Here is a 22858-nt window from a genome sequence, read left to right as displayed (position 1 = left end):
CTGCACAAAATGCACAAAACTGTACCGGCATTACAATAAGTAATAAACAGGACTGCAGGGCAAGGTGTCAGTCCAGGCTCTGGGTATTGAGGAGTCGGATAGCTTGGGGGAAGAAACAGTTACATTGTCTGGTCATGAGAGCCCGAATGCTTCGGAGCCTTTTCCCAGATGGCAGGAGGGAGAAGAGATTTTATGACGGGTGCATGGGGTCCTTCATAATGCTGTTTCCTTTTCGGATGCAGCGTGTAGAGTAAATATCCGTGATGGCGGGAAGAGAGACCCTGATGATCTTCTCATCTGACCCCACTATCCGCTGCAGGGTCTTGCGATCCGACATGGTGCAATTTCCGAACCAGGCAGTTATACAGCTGCTCCCGATGCTCTCAATACAGCCCCTATAGAATGTGAGATTACAGAGGTGGAGGTGTTTGCTGTCTTAAGGCAAATTAGCGTGGATAAATCCCCAGGGCCTGACGGGTTTGGACCCTGCGGAGGACAGGTGCAGAAATTTTCGGGGCCCAAGCACAGATATTGAAATCACCCTTAGTGACAGGTGACGGACTGGAGGACAGCCAGTGTTGTTCCGCTGTGTAAGAAAGGCTCAAAAAATAAACTAGGAAATTATATGTTGGTGAGCTTGACATCAGTAGTGGGAAAGTTATTGGAACGTATGAGCAGGAACCGGATATATAAGGATTTGGATCGATGTGGACTGATTAAGTATAGACAGCATGGCTTTGTGCATGGTAGGTCATGTCTAACCAATCTTATAGAGTCTCTCGAGGAAGTTATCAGGAAAGTTGATGAAGGCAAGGCAGCAGGTGTTGTCTACATGGACGTTATCAAGGCAGTTGACAAAGTCTCATATGGGAGTTTGGTTAAGTCATTCAGCATTCAAGATTAGACAGTAAATCAGATGAGACACTGTCTTTGGAGAAACCAGAGTGTGGTAGCAGATGGTTGCCTCTCTGACTGGAGGCCTGTGTCTAGTGGTTGCCACAGGGATCAGTGCTGGATCTGTTGTTGTTTGTCATCTATATCAGTAATCTGGATGATATCATGGTTAGCTGGATCAGCAAATTTTTGGATGACACCAAAATTGGGGTGTAATGAACAGCGAGGAGAACTGTCATGGCTTGCAGTGCGATCTGGATCACCTGGAAAAATGGGTTAAGAAATGCAAAATGGAATTTAATGCAGACAAGTGTGGGGTGTTGCATTTTGGTAGGAACTAGGTCTTAAACAGTGACTGGTCGGGCACTGAGGAGTGCTGTAGAAGAAAGGAATCTGGGAATACAGGTCAATAATTCACTGAAAGTGGTGTCACAGTTCGATAGGGACAGAAAGAAAGATTTTGACATATTGGCCTTCATGAACCAACGTATCATTCCAGATACCAGCACTGTGCCCAGTTAGAAGGTGATTTCTCTCTCCAACTTGTGTTGAAGTTCACTGTGACAGTGTGATGTCAGTTCACAGCTTGACAACTCAGTGATCTCATCTGAAATGGTGTCCTACACCCACTGATGGATTTTTAAATCTTTTTACAGGTTGAAAACGACAAGGAATTTGTCTATGGGAATTCAAACACACCACACCAGTTGTGCTGTCTCTGTCTAGATATTTAAGGAGCAAGGGATTCAATCAACCATCCTTCCTGCTCGGACTGTAGGGAGGGATTCACTCGGTCATCTGACCAACTGGCACGTCCGTCATTTTTCACAGGGGAGAGGCCGTTCACCTGCTCAGACAGTGGGAATGGATTCACTCGGTCATCTCAACTGAAGGTACATCAGCAAGATCACACTGGGCAAGGCCATTCACCTGTTCTGTGTGTGAGAAGGGATTCAGTCGGTCATCCCACCTGTGGACACACCAGTCAGATCACTCTGGCAGGTCATCTGCTGAATTTGTGGAGAAGGATTCACTCGGTCATCTGACCTAATGGCTCACCAGCGAGTTCACACCGGGGAGCGGGCCGTTCACCTGCTCAGACTGTGGGAAGGGATTCACTCAGTCATCCCAACTGAAGGTACATCAGCGAGTTCACACTGGGGAGAGGCCGTTCACGTGCTCAGACTGTGGGAAGGGATTCATGTTGTCATCTCACCTAATGAGACACCAGTCAGTTCACACCGGGGAGCGACTGTTCACCTGCTCAGAATGTGGGAAAGGGTTCACTCAGTCATCCGAACTACTGGCACACCAGTCTGTTCACACTGGGGAGAGGCCGTTTACCTGCCGTGAATGTGGGAAGGGATTCACTCGGTCATCTCACCTACTGGCACACCAGCGAGTTCACACCGGGGAGAAGCCATTCACCTGCTCAGACTGTGGGAAGGGATTCTCTTGGTCATCTGATCTTCAAAAACACCAGCGAGTTCACAGTGGGGAGAGGCTGTTCACCTGCTCAGTCTGTGGGAAGGGATTCACTCAGTTATCCAACCTACAGAGTCACCAACGAGTTCACACTGGGGAGAAGCCGTTCATCTGCTCAGACTGTGGGAAGGGTTTCAGTCAGTCAGCCACACTACAAAGACACCAGAGAGTTCACACTGGGGAGAGGCCGTTCACCTGCTCAATCTGTGGGAAGGGATTCACTCAGTCATCTGATATGCTGGCACACCAGCGATTTCACACTGGGGAGAGGCCGTTCACTTGCTCAAACTGTGGGAAGAGATTCAGTCAGTCATCCACCCTACAGAGACACCAGTCAGTTCACACTGGGGAGAGGCCATTCACCTGCTCAGTCTGTGGAAAGGGATTCACACGGTCATCCACCCTATTGGCACACCAGTCACTTCACACTGGGGAGAGGCCGTTCACCTGCAGTGAATGTGGGAAAGGATTCACTCAGTCATCCAAACTACTGGCACATCAGTCAGTTCACACTGGGGAGAGGCCGTTCACCTGCGGTGAATGTGGGAAGGGATTCACACAGTTATCTCATCTACAGAGACACCAGCGAGTTCACACTGGGTAGAGGCCATTCACTTGCTCAGACTTTGAGAAGAGATTCTCTCAGCGATCTCCACCAAATGTCTGTCATTGAGTTCACACGGGGAGTGACTGTTCACCTGCTGTGAATGTGGGGAAGGATTCACTCAGTAATCAAACCTTCTGACACACTACCGGGTTCACACTGGGGAGGAAGTCTCAATGAGCTGCATGCTGGATATTTGTCCATCACCGTTGCTGAATGCAATTTCGAGAGTGACTGTCGGTGCTGAACTCTGCAATTATTGCTGCTGCTCACCACACCCAGTTCTGCACCCTGGTCACTGGGCATGGGAGGAGTTTCATCTGCTGCACATTCACCTTTAATGGAACTGGAGTTTAATATTCTGGATCTGAGACAAATAAATCAGTTCTATTTTAAACTCTGTCTCTGGTACAGCAGCGGGGCGTGGCAATGAATGACAGAGTAGCAACATTTGGAAGCTGATTGATGGAGAAAATCTTTTGTTCGTCTGACTGATGACACAACAATACCTGTGGTGAGGTGCGCCACTGGTCGAGGAACGTGTGTGTTGGGAATGGTTTTATCTATTCAGGGAGTTGTTTCTGCTTGTTTATCCTGTAATATTATTAATGGCCTTCTAGGTTCCTCCAGCATTTTGTGTATGTGTTGCTTGGACTTCCAGCATCCACAGATTCTCTCCTGTTTTTGATAAGAGCAAAAGCCGGGTCATATAATATAGCAAGAAAACAGTGGGAAGTGAGAGGATTGGAAAGTATTTACATAACCAACAGGAGACAACTAAAAAAAAAACACTGGAGAGAAAAGATGAAAAATTAAGGTAAGTGAGCCAATAATATCAAGTATCAAAAGTTGTTCACATACATAAAGAGTAAAGGAGAGGCAAGAGTTGATATTGTACCGCTGGAAGATGATGCTGACGAGTTAGTAACAGAGCAAAGAAATCGCGGCCGAATGTAATAAGTATTTTGTGTCAATCTTCACTGTGTCAGACACTCGCAGTATAAGACTATCAGACATAGGAGCAGAATTAGGCCATTCAGCCCCATCAAGTCTGCTCCGCCGTTCTATCATGGCTGATCCTGGTTCTCACTCACCTGCCTCCTCGGCATATCCTGTAGTGCCCTGACTGATCAGCAAACTATTAGCTTCTGCCCAAAATATACCCACAGACTTGTCCCCCACCGCCGTCTGTGTCAGAGAATTCCACAGATTCACCGTTCTCTGACTAAATAAAATCCTGCTTAACTACTCTGAAAGGTCACTCCTCAGTTTGGAGGCTGTGCCCTCCGTTATGGCTACCCCCACCATACGAAAAGTCCTCTCCTCATCCACACTATCTGGACCTTTCCACATTCGGTAGGATTCAGTGAGATTTTACACCCCCGGCCCACATTTATTAAACATAGGTCAGTGCAGGAGTACAGGCCCAAAGCTGGAAAACGCTTCTCATATCTTAACCCCTTTATTACCGGAATCATCTTCTTGAACACCCTCTGGACTCTCTCCAACAACAACACACCTTTTCTGAGATATGCATCCCAAATACTCTCAGTGCGGCCTAAGTAGTATCTTATAAAGTATTAGCATCATCTCCTTGCTCATAGATTCTACTTCACTTTAAATAAATGCCAGCATTGCATTTGCCTTCTTTACCATAGGCTCAACCTGTAAATTAACCTTCTGGGAGTCTTGCCCGAGGATTCATATTTCCTTCAGTACTTCTGTTGTTTGAACCTTTTCCCCAATCAGATAATAGTTCACTATTGTTCCTTTTGCCAAAATGCATTATCGTACATTTCCCAGTATTGTATTCCATCTGCCACTTTTTTGCCAGTTCTTGAAATTTTTCCATGTCCTGCTGCAATGGGATTACTTCCTCAGCACTACCAACGCCTCCACCAATCTTTGTATCATCCGCAAACCTTGCCACAAAGCCATCAGTTCCATTATCCAAATCATTGACAAACTATTTGAAAAGTAGCAGTCCGGATACTGACCCCTGTAGACCACTAGTCACTGCTAGCCAACCAGAATGGGCCCCTTTCATTCCCACTCGCTGCCTCTTGGCTGTACGCCATTCCTCTGTCCATGCTAGTATTTCCTCTGATTTTTATCCTGTTAAGCAGTCTCATGTGTGACACCTTATCAGATGCCTTCTGAAAATCCAATTAAATGATATCCACTGCCTCTCGTTTGTCCATCCTCCTTATGACTTCCTCGAAGATCTGTAACAGACTTGTCAGGCAAGGTTTCCCTGTACAGAACCTATGCTGGCTTTGACTTATTTTATCATTAGTCTCCTCGTACCTCAAAACCTCAACTGTTATATTAGACTCAAACGCTTTCCCAGCCACTGAGGTTCGGCTAACTGGACTATAATCTGCTTTTTTTTCAGTTGCCTGTTGCTGGATTTTAAAAGATACCCAATTATCCAACTTCCTACTCACTTTTGCTAGATTATATGCACTTTCCTTGGCTTTTATACAGTCCTTAACATCCTTTGTCAGCCGTGGTAGTCTAGCCCCGCTGTTTGAGAACTACTTCTGCCGGACATATCTATCCTGTACGTTATGAACTATTTTCAGAGACGTCAGCCACCTGGGGAATCACCTCTCTTATGCCTCTGTAATACACTTTATTCCATTGCCATACTCCGCATGTGACCTATGCTTCTCCCTCACAAGTTGCAGTCGGAATTCAATCAAATTAAGATCACTGCCTTCTAATGGTTCCTTTACATTATCCTCCCTAACAAGATCTGGGTTATTAAAAAACACAAAAACTAAGATAGCAGTTCCCCGCATATTCTCAACCATCAGCTGCTCTAAAAAGCCATTTTGTACACATTCCATCTCTTGCGATCAGACACAAATCTGACTTTCCCCATTCTCCTGCAGATTGAAGTCACCCACTACAATTGTGTCATTAAATTTATTGCATAAATGCCAAACATTCAGCAGTATCTGGGACAGAAGTGAGGATGCATGTTTTTACCAAGGAGAGAAGGTGTTTTTGAAGCTGAAAGGCCTGAAGGTAGATAAGATTCCTGGACCAGAAGGTGTACACCCCAGGGTTCAGAAAGAGGTAGCTGAAGAGACTGTGAAGGCATTAGAGTCAAAGAACAATACAACCCAGGCAAACCCCTTTCAGCCAAACTAGTCCGTGCCAAAACATTAATCTGCCGAGTTCCAACAACTTCCAACTGGACCATAGCCCTCCATATCCTTCTCATCCATGGACCTAAGCAAACTTCTCTTAAAGATTGAAATCGTCCCCGCCACTTGCTCTGGCAGCTCGGTGCGGACTCTCCCCGCCTCTGAACGAATAAGTTCCCCCTTAGTTTTCTCTTCAAGTGATGAGTAATGATCTATCACAAATCACTAGATGTTGGAATGGTTCTGGCGGACTAGAAACTTGCCAATGTCACTCCACTCTTTAAGAAGAGAAGGAGGCAGAAGAAAAAAAACAATGGACAACAAAGATTTTGCTTCCTGAAAACCTTTAGGTGTATCTTATGAACTTTGGGCTACTGATCATGAAAATCACCATGGAATTTCCTTATCACGCACCATTTTTTGAAATCACTTATGTTTATTATTTCAATTCATAATTCAGGTCAATTAAAATGTTGCCTGCAATGTAAGCTGGAAAGTTTCCTATCTTGTTCAGGCATGCTTGGGCATACTTAGCCGGCGCGGCTGCTGCATGGCAGGACAGGTTTCAGTAATAATTATTGGGTTCAGGACTGTAAGGATGGAATTTGCTATTACCAGGCAGAGGAAAAAAAATCTATGAAGGATTTTTCCCAGAATAACTGATGCCAAGGTTAAGGAAAGCATTGTTATTGGTCTACAAATCAAACAGGTCATCAATGACAGGCAATTTGAAGAATTTCTAGTGGGACTGGAGAAAACGACATGGAAGGCATTCAAGGAAGTTGTTGAAAATTTTCTCGGCATCAACAGAGCACCAAGCTTCATGCAGCCGGTTGAAACTATGCTTCAAGCATATAAAACCATGAAATGCAACGTGTCACTAAAGATTCATTTTCTGCATTCACATTTTGAGTTCTTCCCTGCAAATCTTGGTGCTGTTAGTGACGAGCATGGTGAAAGTTTTCACCAGGACATTGCGGTCACGGAGAAAAGATACCAGGGAATGAAAATCATTAACCAAATATGTTTTACTTGGTTGCACTATTGCAAAGCAGCAGCACCATTATGCAATTAAAGACAATATGTTCAATAAAAGTTAATTTGTCGTTTTTCCAAATTCCTGCGTGATACAAGTAGTCTTAAATTATATTCGTGTTCATCTTCAAGCAATTTATCGTAAACAAAACAATTCTGAGGAAGCAACAATTGAAAAAAAAATTGTTGTCCAGTGAAATTATAGGACAGTTAGTCTGACCTCAGTGGTCAGGAATATGTTCGGGTGTATTAAGGGTGAGTTTTTTGGGTACTGTAATTGGGGAGGCATGATGAAGTAGGACAAAGTCAGCAGAATTCCTTCGCAGGGAATCGTGTGTGACAAATCACTTGCAATAATTTGAGGAAATAACAGGCAAGATAGATAAAGCAGAGGCAGTGGATGTTGCTTGCTTGGATTTTCAGATGAGCTTTAACAAGGTACCCCATGCAAGGCCGATTGTGAAAGTAAGGAGACAATGGATCCAAGAGGACATTGCTTTGTGGGTCCAGAATTGGCTTGCCACAGAGGACAAAGAGTAGCTGCAGTCGGGTCATATTCTGCATGGAGGTCGGTGACTAGTGGTCTATTACTAGTGGACTAGTGGATGACTCCCATCCACTCCATAAAGTACTGGTTAGGCACAGAAGTACATTCAGTCAGAGACTCATTGCACCGAGATGCAACACTGAGCGTCAAAGGAAGTCATTCCTGCCTGTGGCCATCAAACTTTACAACTCCTCCCTCGGACTGTTATTCCACTTGGAATAATTTACTTATTATTATTTAATTATGGTTTTATATTGCTATATTTCTACACTATTATTGGTTGGTGTGACAAAACCCAATTTCCCTCGGGATCAATAAAGGATATCTGTCTGTATGTCTGGTGTGCCTCAGGGATCTGTTCTGGGACCTCTACTCCTCCTGATTTTTATAAGTGACCTGGATAAGGAAGTGGAGAGATGGGATAGTAAGTTTGCTGATGACACAAAGTTTGGGGGGGGGGGTGTTGTTGATAGTGTGGAGGGCTGTCAGGGATTACAGCTGGACTGAGAAGTGGCAAATGGAGTTCAACACTGATAAGTGTGAGGTGATTCATTTTGTTAGGTCAAATATGATGGCAGAATATAGTATTAATGGTAAGACTCTTGGCAGTGTGGAGGATCAGAGGGATCTTGGGGACCGAGACCATAGGACACTCAAAGCTGTTACGCAGGTTGACTGTGTAGTTAAAAAGGCATAAGGTGCATTGGCTTTCATCAACCGTGCGATTGAGTTTAAGAGCCAAGAGGTAATGTTGCAGCTATATAGGACCCTGGTCAGAGTCCACTTGGAGTACTGTGCTCAGTTCTGGTCGCCTCAATACAGGAAGAATGTGGAAACCATTGAAAGGGTGCAGAGGAGATTTACAAGAATGTTGCCTGGATTGGGGAGTGTGCGTTATTAGAATAGGTTGAGTGAATTCGGCCTTTTCTCTTTGGAGCGATGGAGGACGAGAGGTGACCTGATAGAGGTGTATAAGGTGATGAGAGGAATTGATCGTGTGGATAGTCAGAGGCTTTTCCCAGGGGTGAAATGGCTAACATGAGAGGGAAAGTTTTTTTTACACAGAGAGTGGTGAGTGTGTGGAATGAGCTGCCGGGGGCGGTGTTGGAGGCTGAACCGATAGGGTGTTTTAAGTGACTCCTGGACAGGTACATGGAGCTTAGAAAACTAGAGGGCTATGGGTAACCCTAGGTAATTTCTAAGTTAAGGACCTGTTCGGCACAGCATTGTGGGCTGAAGTGCCTGAATTGTGCTGTACGGTTTCTATGAAGATGCATTTTGTGTCAATAACTGATTTGGAAATGTTGTATTTGGTCTCTTAGCCAAATAGTGGACACAGTTTGGGAACAACTGGGTTCCAAGCATTGGTCCCTACAACACCCACTGGGACATCTTACAGGCCCAGGAAGGGTCTTTAAACAGACCGACTAACGGAACAGACGAAGGCCACTCGGCCCCTCCAAACCGTCCTGTCATTCAATGTCCTTGGCCTGGTCCATTCACCCCCCACTTTGCTCGGACCATTGGCCCCACTTGTAGGTCAACAGACTGCCGGTTTGACCCCCAATGTGGTGAATCCCTCTGCTCGCCAGCACTCCATCTTTCCAATAAAATGCACCCCCTTTCCTTCCCCTGCTGGGTTCATTCCCTCCGTCCCCGGGGAGTCGGCAACAAGCCGATCCGCCAAGTGTTCTCCTCCCACCTCTCGGCGATACTTCAGACTCCGGCCGCAGGGGACGCTTCAGAAGCGCCCCCAACTTCGCTCGGAGGGAAATGGAAAGAAATCAAAAAGCGGGACATTTACTTTGAGGTTTATCCCGCCGAGGAAGCGGGGGAGACGATCTCTGGGCTGTTTTGCCTGTACTATTGGGTGTAACGAGTAATTGACATCGCTTCGAACCAATGGAAATAACACAGCGCCTGAATCCTCTGTTTCTCTCGGGGTAATAATTATAACTGTTGCTCTACAGATCCCACTGAATAAAGTTGAAATTTCAAAGTTTAAGTCTGAAAAGGGAGAGATTAATGGCAGACAGAAATCGACTGTGTTTTACATGTCCGTGAGCGGGAGGCGGAGTCCTGTGTTAAATGTTTAACCATCACGGTGACTGAAGGCAGCTGCAGGTTCATGAGGGACTGTTACTGTCAGATTCTGCAGTTCTTGCGGCTGCTCATCGCACCCAGGACTGAACCCTGGTCACTGAGCATTGGAGGAGTCTGTTCTGCTGATGTTAGCCTTAAACTAGACTGGTGTTTAATATTGTGGATCTGTGAAAGATAAATCAGCTCTGTATCAAGTCCCGTGTCTCAGGTACTTATTGTCTCTACCACACTCACGAAGCAAACTAGGGAGGCCACTCGGCCCATCTGGTCCCTACCCATATTTCTGTCCCATATCAGAATATCAAAATCTACCCTTGCCGTTCCCCTCTCACTCTCCCTGAGATGACAGGTTGCCCACCATGTAACCTACTCTAGAAAATGCTTAGAAAATGCCTACTGCATAGCCACCTATTTTCCTAAGCTCCATGTACCTATCTAAGAGTCTCTTAAAAGACCCTATTGTATCCGCCTCTACCACCGTCGCTGGCGGTGCATTCCACACAAATACCACTCTTTGCTCTAAAAAATCTTAGCTCTGATATCTCCTCTGTACCTACTTCCAAGCAGCTTAAACCTATTCCCCCTCGTGTTAGCCGTTTCTGCCCTGGGAAAAGCCTCTGGCTATCCACACGACCAATGCCTCTCATCATCTTATACACCTGCATGAATTCCCTGCATGATTTTCTCCGGGCTGAATAAGACGATGAGCTCACTGTGGTTGTGACGTTCTTCAGGGCTCTGGACGAAGTTGGTTAAACTCCTTCTTCCCTGCTCTTTTCAACGTGTTGGGTCATTTTCACCAATTTTAAAGGACTGTGCCTCAGACAGCTGGGTTGTTGGATTTGTTACGTAACAGCAGCAATAGATCACTAACGGAGTCTGGTTTCGATGTTGAAACCACTATCTTCATTAGTATCTGCTCCAAATATAAAAGATTAAACGAAATAAACAGAATTTAACAGTGTAATGCGTATATATAGCTCCCAAACTATCAAGCTTGGGAAACAATGCTTAAAGTCTTAAGATGGTAAAATAGAAAAGTTCAGTAATCCACGGAAAAAGTGAGTGAGAGGAGAGATTTGTAAATCCACACGAACATGTAGAGAGAAGGCAATTACGAAGAATTCCACACACATTCCGCGCTGGGTAAACGAAACAACAGTCGCTGAAGATCTTATCCGTCGATTAGTTCCGAAATCCTCTTAGAAATATCACCAGGTGACAGTCACAGGAATATCGTCTTCAACTGGTTACCACAGAACACCCCGATTCCAGGTAAGGGCCAACAAAAGTGATACCGCGGGATACTCCAGCAAATCCACACATATGGATGATACGAAGTGACAGTCACACATCCGTTGTGCACTGCGTGCCGATGATCAGATCAACCCAACCTTTTGGGCATGGAAGAGTTGCAGCCTATAGCAGTCACACGCTGAAGTTCCAACAGCTTGTCTCCCTCTCCCTCTCCCGCTCCCTCAGGCTGCCGCAGCTTGTGTCTGACGTCACAGCCCCGCCTCACTCAGCCACTTAAAGCGACACTCACAGTAAAAGAACCTGCGGTCTCGTAACACGTTGCGCCTCTAAAGTCTGACAGCAGACTAGCGAGTGAATCTTCGATGGTGCAGAGTCAGAAACCGAAGAGTTGCCAGCTGAGTCAGGGGCTCCAGAGAGAGATGGGGTCTAGAGTTTACGAGGAGGAGGAGGAATCAGACCAGCAGGATATGACTACAAAAGAAACATCAGAAACATTTGGAAACTGGTTGACCGGAAAAAAAGGTGGTTAATTTCTGCAAAATACCAGTGGAAATCAACAGATGAGGCAGAAAATGTGAAGAGGAATAAATAGGAAATGTTTAGGCCGAGCCCCTTCAGCATGTCTCGACTGTGTACTCCTCTGCTTAGTTGCTGCCTGAACTGCAGAGTTCCTCCAGCATTTTGTGTGTGTGCGTCTCTGTATTTCCAACAACTGCAGAATCTCCTGTGTTTTTTAACTGCATTTTACTTTGGCATTAGATACACGTTGGTATTGAGTATATTGTTTATGGGAGCCGCTTTTTGCGTTAAAACAGCTGCTGATTTTTCTATACACACGAAAAAAAATGAGGTATGGACAATGAACCGGTGCTTGCAGAAATGTTTAATGGCACCCTAATTACCCATAATGCGGTGCGTTAAAAATTTCGCCGGCCCGAAAGCACCGATGAAATGCGCAGGCGTCAGGCTGATAACGTCCCCGAGTATCACGCATGCGCGCAGTACCCTGCAGGCCTTGAAAATGTCGGGCGCAGGTAAGATCGATTCTCTCCGATTTTATATTAAACACCGACTTCAGGACGATTCCTGTGAAATCCGGTCACCGTGGCCAGCAATCCCGGAACAGTCCTGCTCTCTTCCCTCTCTCTCAGACCCACGATCCGTACACGGGCCCCGGGGAGCTTCCGGCTGATGAGGGAATGGGAACCGATGGATCTCTCAGACAGAGCTGAGCTCCAGCTGTCTAAATGCAAGGATTAGGAACTCGGAGAAAGGGAACAAAATCTTTTGCATCAGCAGCAGAGAAAATTACCTTTGTTCTACCTCCAATCAGTAACAAGAGAAAATCTGCAGATGCTGGAAATCCAAGCAACACACACAAAATGCCGGCGGAACTCAGCATTAGTACTCTTTTCCATAGATGCTGCCTGGCCTGCTGAGTTCCTCCAGTATTTTGTGTGTGTGTGTTGCTTGTTCTACCTCCTCCTGTTCTGAACTTTTCTACAGGTGAGAACATGTTTTGTCCCATTCTCTCTGGGTACATGGTAATATCAAAAACCTTTGCCCTTGGCAACAAGTAACTTTCACATCACAAATGTGCCAGACTCCAATGGGACAGACTTCTACCCTTCCCTTCACATTCATTGGCATTGCCATAATCGAGTTCATCACCGTCAGTCATCTGGAGAGGGTTCAAGGGAAATATTTATGTACAACACAGAAACTGCTGTTACCTGTCTGTATTGTGGTGATGCAAAAGTTGCTGGAGAATTTGCAAATGGGAAGAAGTGGAGTGAAATTTGGAAATCTGACTTTTTAAAGCGTCATTTAGCAAACAAGTCACATATGGACAGTGTGCAAAAGCTCTGGCGAGAAAATCCTTCATAACCCGCTATAGGCCTGCTACATAGGCTGTGTGAGAGTGCAGATGAACTCGATACAAGCCAGAGGAGATCAAAGTTTTTATCGACAGTGATTTGCTAGCTGTGAAAATGAATACCTCTCTATATAAAATTCACTGTGCACACGTTGTCACTGGGTAAAAAAAAAATACATGGTACATGATTTATGTGCACACTTGTCATTACAAATTAGAGGGGACATTGGTGGGAAGGTGGGGAGACCTCCAGTGTTGTTGATGCCCTCACCTACAAGATGTGTATCCAGCTGCATTTTAAGGAGTTGGAACTGGAAATGGATGAATTCCGGATCATCCAGCAGTTGGAGGAGGTGATAGATATGACATGAAGAGAGGTGAGTTACACCAAAGGTGCAGGACACAGGAAACTGGGTGAGAGTCAGGAAGGGGAATGAGGTTACATTCCCATCGCAGAGCACTCTTGTGGCCATCCCCGGCAGCTACAGGTGGAACACTTTAGAAATTATTGGGGGGGATTACCTGGCAGAGGAAAGTCAAAGGAGTGATAGGGGATTCATTAGTTAGGGGAACAGAACAGGAAGGGGACTAATATCCTAGTGGTAAGGTGGTGGAGGGGGGGTGCTGATGTGGTTAAAATGATTTGTAGGGGGAATGGGAGCCAGAATGACAGGACAGATAGTGGAGAGGGTGATTTGAATTGAATTGACTTTCTTACATACATATACATGAGGAGTAGAAGTCTTTACGTTACATCTCCATCTAAATGTGCAATGTGTAATTTATAGTAATTTATAATAAATAGTTTGTGCATAGAACAGTCAGTATAACATAGATATGCAATTGTATCTGCATGAATTAATCAGTCTGATGACCTGGTAGAAGATGATGTCCTGGAGCCTGTTGGTCCTTTTGCTGTGGTACCGTTTCCTGGATGGTAGCAGCAGGAGCAGTTTGTGGTTGTGGTGAATTGGGTCCCCAATATCTTTTGGGCCCTTTTTCCACACCTGTCTCTGTAAATGTTCTGAATAGTGGGAAGTTCACATCTACAGATGTGCTGGGCTGTCCGCACCACTCTCTGCAGAGTCCTGCGATTGAGGGAAGTACAGTTCCCGTACCAGGCAGTGATGCAGCCAGTCAGGATGCTCTCAATTGTGCCCCTGTAGAAAGTCACCAGGATTTCGGGCCCCATTCCCAACTTCTTCAACTATTTGAGGTGAAAGAGGTGCTGCTGTGCTCTTTTCACAACACAGCCGGTATGTACAGACCATGTGAGATGCTTGGTGATGTTTATGCCGAGGATCTTAAAGCTGTTCACCCTCTCAGCCCCAGATCCTTTGATGTCAACAGGGGTTAGAGTGTCTCCATTCCTCTTGTAGTACACAATCAGCTCCTTTGTTTTTATGACAATGTGGGAGAGTTTGTTTTCTTTACACCAGTCAAATGTTGTTTAGACCGCAGACAGAGTCAGCAATCAAATGGTTGAGCATGGTGCGATGAATGTGCTGAGCTGTGTATATCACAATGCACGAAGCATCATAGGAAAGCCAGATGAGCTCAGGACAGGGAATTATGATATTGTAGCCATTATTGGGACTTGTTTACACCCAACAGTCTGAGGGATTTAGAGGAACAAAGTTGTAGATAGATTGTAGACCATGTCAATAAACAAAGGTTGATTCAGTAAGTGATTTTAACTTTCCATATATTGACTGGGACTCCTACACTGTAAAAGGACTAGATGGGGTAAAGTTTGTCAAATGTGCCCTTAATCAGTACGTAGATTTCCCAACGTAGAAGTGAGCAATAAGCTGTTAGGAAATGATCAGGGCTGGTGACAGAAATTAGTGATCATAATGCCATGAGATTCAAAGTAAATATGGAAAAAGAGAGGTCTGGACCACGGGTTCAGATTCTAAATTGGAGAAAGGTCAATTTTGAAGGTATCAGAAAGGATCTGACATTGTGGTTTGGGACAGGTTGATTCCTGGCAAAGGAGTACCTGTAAGTGGGAGGCCTTCAGATGTGAATTTTTGAGGATGCAGAGTTTGTATGTGCCTGCCAAAATGAAAGTTGAAAGGTAACTGGTCCAGGGAACCTTGCTTTTGAAGAGAAATTGAAGCCTCGTATATTTTGTTCATCTAAATGCCTCAGACTGTTGGGTGCTACTGAGACCCATTAATGACTACAAGTCATGATTCCATGCACTGAGCTCATCTGACTTTTTTTGTTGTCTTCTTTTGGTTTCTCAAAGCTTCAGAATAGTTTTTGTTCTTTTGTTTGCCCTCTCTTTGACATTTATGTTGACTTTGGCTTCTCATTTTACCCACAGTTGTGTCCTCCTGTCTTTCTAATGCTTCCACTTCTGTGGAATCACTCAGGCCCCGAATTGCTCCAGAAACTCCAGCCACTGCTGCTCAATTGTCACTCCTACCCTTTCCGTTCCAAACAAGTTTGGCCAGCTTCTCTGCCATAGAAACACGGAGAAGTTCAGTAAAGAAACAGGCTCTTTGGCCCATCTAGTCAATGCCAAAAAAGCATTTAAACTTGCAGTGTGATCTGGACCAGCTGGCAAAATGGTTTGGGAAATGGAAAATGGAATTTAATGCAGACACGTGTGAGTTGTTGCACTTTGGTATGAACTTTATTCCTTGGAATGTAGAAGATTGAGGGGAGATTTGATTGTGATAGAGGGGCATAGATAGTGTAAATGCAAGTTGGCTTTCTCCACTGAGATTGGGTGGAACTACAACCAGAGGCCATGGGTTAAGGGTGAAAGGTAAAATGTTAAGGGTAACATGAGGGGCAACTTCTTCACACAGACAGTCATCAGGGTGTGGAATGAGCAGCCAGCACAAGCGGTGCATGCGAGCTCGATTTCAACATTTTGTGTAGGTACCTGGATGGTAGGGGTATGGGAGTGGGCAGATTAAATAGTTCAGCACAGACTAGATGGCCCAAAGTGCCTGTTTCTGTGTTGTAATTTTCTATGACTGTGACAATAATACAAAAATTCACTCTAAGTTCTTTTAACAGCTGTGCGGACCAACCATTCATCTCAGCAGGAAGTTTTTTATATGGCGTTAAAACTGTGGCACTTTAAATTAATAATACATAAAAGAAAATCCCAGATGCACATCAAGAAAGACTATTTGCGTGAGACTGTTTCAGTTAATGTGGGGCCAGGCACCCATGCTGCTCAGCAGGAACAGGGAATAATACCAATGGAGAGAGTCAAACTAAGGCTCAAATTGGAGATGGCAGAAATGCTCCATTCTGATAGAGACAGGAAGAGCATCAGGGAATTGATGGTCATTCCAGATACCAGCACTCTGCCTAGTCAGGAGATGATTTCTCTTCCAACTTGTGTTGAACCTCACTGTATCAGTGTGATACCAGATAAAACCTTGGCAACTCATGTAATCTCATCTGAAATGTTGTCCTAAACCCATTGATAGATTTTGTAAATCTTTTTACAGGTTAAAAACGAGAAGGAATTTGTCTCCAGGAAGCACAAACACGGCACACCAGTTTTGTTGTCTCTGTCTAGATATTTAAGAAGTGGAACAAGGGATCCTATCGACCATCCTTCCTGCTCAGACTGTGGGGAGGGATTCACTCGGTCATTTGACCAACTGGCAACCCATCATTTTACACAGGAAGAAGGCCTTTCACCTGCTCAGACAGTGGGAAATAATTCACTCGGTCATCTCAACTGAAGGTACATCAGCAAGTTCACACTGGGCAAGGCCATTCACCTGTTCTGTGTGTGAGAAAAGATTCAGTTGGTCTTCCCACCTGTGGACACACCAGTCAGTTCACACCACACTGGGCAGAGGCTGATCATCTGTTGAATTTCTGGGAAAGGATTCACTCAGTCATCTGACCTAATGCATCACCAGCGAGTTCGCACAAAGGAGCAGCCGTTCATCTGCTTGGTCTGTGGGAAGAGATTCACTCAGTTATCCAGCCTACAGAGACATAAGCGAGTTCACACTGGGGAGAAGCCGTTCATCTGCTCAGAATGCGGGAAGGGATTCACTCAGTCATCCCAGCTACAGAGTCATCAGCGAGTTCACACTGGGGAGAAGCCATTCACCTGCTCAGTCTGTGGAAAGGGATTCACTGATCCATCCAACCTGCAGAGTCATCAGCGAGTTCACACTGGGGAGAAGCTGTTCACCTGTTCAGAATGTGGGAAGAGATTTACTCAGTCATCTCAACTACAGAGTCATCAGCGAGTTCACACTGGGGAGAGGCCGTTCACCTGCTCAGTCTGTGGGAAGAGATTCACTCATTCATCCACCCTACAGAGACACCAGCGAGTTCACACTGGGGAGAAGCCGTTCATCTGCTCAGAATGTGGGAAGGAATTTATTCAGTCATCCCAACTACACAGTCATCAGCGAGTTCACACTGGGGAGAAGCCATTCACCTGCTCAGTCTGTGGGAAGGGATTCACTGATCCATCCAACCTACAGGGTCATCAGCGAGTTCACACTGGGGAGAAGCCGTTCATCTGTTCAGAATGTGGGAAGAGATTTACTCAGTCATCCCAACTACAGAGTCATCAGCGAGTTCACACTGGGGAGAAGCCGTTCACCTGCTCAGTCTGTGGGAAGAGATTCACTCATTCATCCACCCTACAGAGACACCAGCGAGTTCACACTGGGCAAAAGCCGTTCACCTGCTCAGTCTGTGGGAAGAGATTCTCTGAGTTATCCCAAGTACAGAGTCATCTGCGAGTTCACAGTGGGGAGAGGCCATTCACCTGCTCAGACTGTGGGAGCAGATTCACTCAGTTATCCAGCCTACAGAGACATCAGCGAGTTCACACTGGGGAGAAGCCGTTCATCTGCTCAGAATGTGGGAAGGGATTCACTCAGTCATCCCAACTACAAAGTCATCAGCGAGTTCACACTGGGGAGAAGCCATTCACCTGCTCAGTCTGTGGGAAGGGATTCACTGATCCATCCAACCTACAGAGTCATCAGCGAGTTCACACTGGGGAGAAGCCGTTCACCTGTTCAGAATGTGGGAAAAGATTTACTCAGTCATCCCAACTACAGAGACATCAGCGAGTTCACACTGGGGAGAGGCCATTCACCTGCTCAGTCTGTGGGAAGAGATTCACTCTGTCATGCAACCTACAGAGACATCAGCGAGTTCACACTGGGGAGAAGCTATTCACCTGCTCAGTCTGTGGGAAGGGATTCACTCACTCATCCAACCTTCAGAGTCATCAGCGAGTTCACACTGGGGAGATGCCGTTCACCTGCTCAGTCTGTGGGAAGAGATTCACTCATTCATCCACCCTACAGAGACACCAGCGAGTTCACACTGGGGAGTAGCCGTTCATCTGCTCACAATGTGAGAAGGGATTCACTCAGTCATCCCAACTACAGTGATCAGCGAGTTCACACTGGGGAGAAGCCATTCATCTGCTCAGAATGTGGGAAGGGATTCACTCAGTCATCCCAACTCCAGAGTCATCAGCGAGCTCACACTGGGGAGAGGCCGTTCACCTGCTCAGTCTGTGGGAAGAGATTCACTGATTCATCCGACCTACAGAGTCATCAGCGAGTTCACACTGGAGAGAGGCTGTTCACCTGTTCAGAATGTGGGAAGAGATTCACTGATCCATCCAACCTGCAGAGTCATCAGCGAGTTCACACTGGGGAGAAGCCATTCACCTGCTTAGTCTGTGGGAAGAGATTCACTGATCCATCCAACCTGCAGAGTCATCAGCGAGTTCACACTGGGGAGAAGCCATTCACCTGCTCAGTCTGTGGGAAGGGATTCACTGATCCATCCAACCTACAGAGTCATCAGCGAGTTCACACTGGGGAGAGGCCATTCACCTGCTCAGAATGAGGGAAGGGATACACTCGGTCATCTGACCTACGGAGTCATCAACAAATTCACACTGGGAAGAAGCCGTTCCTCTGCTCAGAATGTGGGAAGAGATACATTCGCTCTTCCACACTACAGAGACATCAGCGAGTTCACACTGGGGAGAAGCTGTTCACCTGCTTAGAATGTGGGTAAGGATTCACTCTGTCATCTCAACTACTGGCATACCAGTCATTTCACAATGGGGAGTGGCCGTTGTTATGAATCCCTAGGTTTTGTTTGCTGTGGACTGTTATTTCGAGAGAGAGGGAGAGAGAGAGATTAAGAAGGTGAATCAGTCTGACTTGCAGCTTGTTTACATCGCTCGCAGTTTGTTTAGTTTTAACTGAGGACACAGACACTCAGAGTCAGACGTAGACGAAGGAGGAAAAATGGAAGGATCGAAACCAGGGAACTAGTGGCCAAGGGTCACTGTTTGGAATTCTCCTATGCCTAGAAGGGTGGGTTAATTATCAATTCAGCATACATCAAATGTGTGGTTGTTACCTTGTTTGAGCTATAGGAGTGGATCTGATTTGGGGTATCCTGTGAAGACCACTGATGTGTCAACCCTTGCCTGGGTGTGGTGTGGTAATTCATTTGAAGACGATACCCCTTGTGACAAGTCACTTTGGGTGATAATTAGTATGTGAATTTGGAAAGATGACAGATAAAATCTACAGTGACTGTTCTCTTGTTTTACGACCATGGAACCTGTGGAATTCGACATAATTGCCTTCTCTTGACATTTACCCTGGATTACAAATATCTCTCTCATCACCTATTCCATGGTTGAACTGAACTTTCATACTTTACCATCTCAAGACTCCAAGCCTTGATTCCCCCGAGCTCAATAGTTTGGGAGTTTTATTTACACACATATATACACATAATACTGTTAACTTCTGTTTATCTTGTTTAAGTTACTATTGTTACGAAGGATGAACAGCTCTGATGGGCAGAAGGGTGCAGGGTTGCCCATGTCCCCCTCCCTTGGGAGAATTACAAACCGTTACTCTTGCCAGGCTGCTAATGAGAGAGAAAGAGATGGAACTAAAACATACTTGGACTGGAATATTTGCTTCAGATAAGGGAGAGATAACCCAGGGAGGAAGAGACTTGTTGTTCCACCATATTATGACTCCTGTAAAACTTATGGCTCCGGAGAGGGCTGTTTACTTGGTACTATTCTGTTCATTAAAATTCCTCAGTGGACAGCCGGAGTGGGCTGGTTTGATGGGCTAAGCCATTCAAAACTGATTGACACCTGAGACCCAGTGAGTAGGGATAAATGAGAGGTCTGGGGAGACACCCCTCAGACGCACCAAGAGACACACTAGTGAGCACTGCTTAAGTGTTGGAACCCACGAGAAAGTGTGGGGCATTGGAGACTGAATGAAGGATCAGTCAATTTTAACTCATAGTGTTTATAGCGAGGCCGGTGGGGCCTTGTGTGTGTGTCCACCCTTGCCTGGGTGACGAATCCACCATAGAAGAACGGTCTAGCTAAAGGACAGAGGAGTCATACCTGAATGGCCACAACAACACATCGACTGATCAAGATTGTAAAGAAAGGTTTGACTGGCTGTTACTGCTTGCTCGCTCTCTCTCTCTCTCTCTCTCTCCAACAATTACAACACATCGACCAACAACTACCTCAGTACGAATGAACTGAACTGAACTTTATATTCACATATGACAATTCATTATCCCCGGACATCGATAGAGCTTGTTTATTATTGATTATTATTATACCCACACTTTTAGGTTTAGTATTGCTAACGTGTATTATCTGTATATTTGCATTGTTGATATTGATTTGTATATTTTACTAATAAACACTGTTTTGATAATAGTACCAGACTCCAACGGATACTTCTATCTTTGCTGGTAAGACACCCAGTTACGGGTACGTAACAAATTGGGGCCTCGTCTCGAGATTTGATACCAAATTGGGGGGCCAGTGAACCGGGCTATAAGTCCATTATTTGTTCTGGTTGCGTGGGTAACCAGATGGGAAACCAGCAAAGATGGATATAGATGTATTTATAGAAAACTCGACTTTGAAGGCGCTAGAGAATGCCAAAAAGACGGACTTGGTGAATATTGCGAAAGGTTTAAATCTCACAGAGGTGAAGTCGTCAATGAAAAATTGGGAGATACAGAGGGCCATAGCCCAGTATTATATATCCGAGGATGTGTTCACGCCGGGGGTATTGGAACTTATCCCTGAAAAGAAATCAGTTGTTGGGGTGGTTCAGTTAGAGTTGGAAAAATTAAGGTTGGACGCGGAGCAGAAGAAAAGGGAGTATGAGCTCCAGCTAAAGGAGAAAGAGAAACAGAGGGAGCATGGACTTAGGTTAAAACAGCTGGAAGCAGAGGAGGAAGAAAGGAAAGCTGAAAGCCAGATGAAGGAAAGGGAGAAAGAGAGGCAACGTGAGCTGGAAATAGAGAGGGTAAAGCAACAAGGGAAAGACCGAGGGGAAGGCTCAAGAGAGGAGAAGTTTAATGTTAGTAGAGAGTTTAGGTTAGTACCTCCGTTCGAGGAGACAGATGTTGATAGTTACTTCTTGCATTTTGAAAAGGTGGCAGTGAATCAGAAATGGCCCAGAGATCAGTGGGTGGCGTTGTTACAAAGTGCATTAAAAAGCAAGGCTCAACGGGCATATGCGGCATTGTCCCTGGACGAGTCTGAGGATTATGAGGAAGTAAAAGAGGCTATCCTTCGGGCCTATGAGTTGGTACCTGAGGCATATAGACAAAAGTTCAGAGAATTAAAGAAACTGTGGAATCAGACATATGCAGAGTTTGCCTATGAAAAGGGTGTGCTCTTGGATCGCTGGTGCGCTGCAGAAAATGTGGAGGAGGATTTCCATCGTTTCAGAGAGTTAATTCTGATTGAGGAATTTAAAGGTTGTGTTTCGCATAATATCAGGATGTATCTGAACGAGAAGCCGAATAAGTCTATATCGGAATTTGCCAGGTTCGTAGATGAATATGCCCTAACCCACAAGTCAAAGTTTTCCTCAAATAAGAGTTACCAGAAAGGCAGTAGGAACGGTAAAGAAAGTCCACCGGCTAAGGTAGAGAATAAGCCAGGAGCTCGTGGTTAAGGTGAGCAGGAGGAAATGCAGGCTGGCAGGAAGGTTCCTGGCTTGACCTGTTATAATTGTGGAAAGGTTGGTTATATTGCATCTAAGTGCTTTGCTCCGAAGAAGGAGACAGGAAAAGGGAAAGCGGCAGTCCCTACAGGGTGTATTGAGTCGATCAGCAAATCGACGAGGAAGGCAAAGGTAGATAGAGTACGAGAGGGGTGTGAGAAATTTATTTCAGAAGGGACGGTGGCTGTGAAAGAAGGAGAGACCCCAGTTCCAGTGAGACTCTGGAGAGATACTGGGGCTGATCAGTCATTGATCCTAAGTAAGGTGCTAGATTTTGGTCCTGAGACTGGAGAGGTAGTTTTAAGAGGTATAGGAAAAGGGACAGAAGCTGTGCCTTTGCATGGGATCATTTTAAAATGTGACCTGGTATCTGGACAGTCGAAGTAGGGGTGCGGTCAGAATTACCGAGAGACGGCGTGGACGTCCTTCTTGGTAATGATTTAGCAGGTGGTGACGTGTGTTCAGCAGTGAAACTGAAAAGCAAGCCTGTGAGGGCTGAGGACCCACCCATAGACTCTAAGATCTATCCCGCATGCGCAATCACTCGGAGCATGTCGAGAAAGGCGGCTGAGAATGAGGACAGTTTAAATGAGTCCAGTGTTGATTTGGCTGAGACGTTTTTACCGACCCTGTACCAAGAGGGATTAGGGGATGGTAAAACGGAGAATAGGGAGGTAGAAGAGAGTAAAGGAGAGGAGGTAGACCTACCCTTAGCCAAGAAGGAATTTATAGAGGCACAGAGTAAAGATGAGAAATAGATAAGGCAGTTAGAAGGTCCAGGGCTGGACATGGATGATCTGTCTGGCTTGACAGAGCAGTTTGAAGAAGTTGAAATTTTTAAATGTGGTC

The 22858-nt window shown here is 45.5% G+C and overlaps 1 protein-coding gene across 1 annotated transcript; it reads left to right on the top strand.

Annotated features, from left to right (window-relative positions):
- Positions 1-1982: 1982 nt before the first annotated feature.
- LOC140722584 (uncharacterized) lies at positions 1983-20992 on the top strand. Its single transcript, XM_073037300.1, is given in 3 exon segments — positions 1983-2880; positions 16927-18205; positions 18621-20992. Coding segments are annotated over 3 exon segments (2448 nt in total). The 5' UTR covers positions 1983-2095; the 3' UTR covers positions 19005-20992.
- The last annotated feature ends 1866 nt before the right edge of the window (positions 20993-22858 follow it).

Source organism: Hemitrygon akajei, unplaced genomic scaffold (assembly GCF_048418815.1).
Source record: "Hemitrygon akajei unplaced genomic scaffold, sHemAka1.3 Scf000080, whole genome shotgun sequence".
NCBI classification, from domain to species: domain Eukaryota; kingdom Metazoa; phylum Chordata; class Chondrichthyes; order Myliobatiformes; family Dasyatidae; genus Hemitrygon; species Hemitrygon akajei.
Note: the sequence above shows the minus strand (reverse complement) of the source record. Positions and strands in the feature narration are given on the sequence as shown.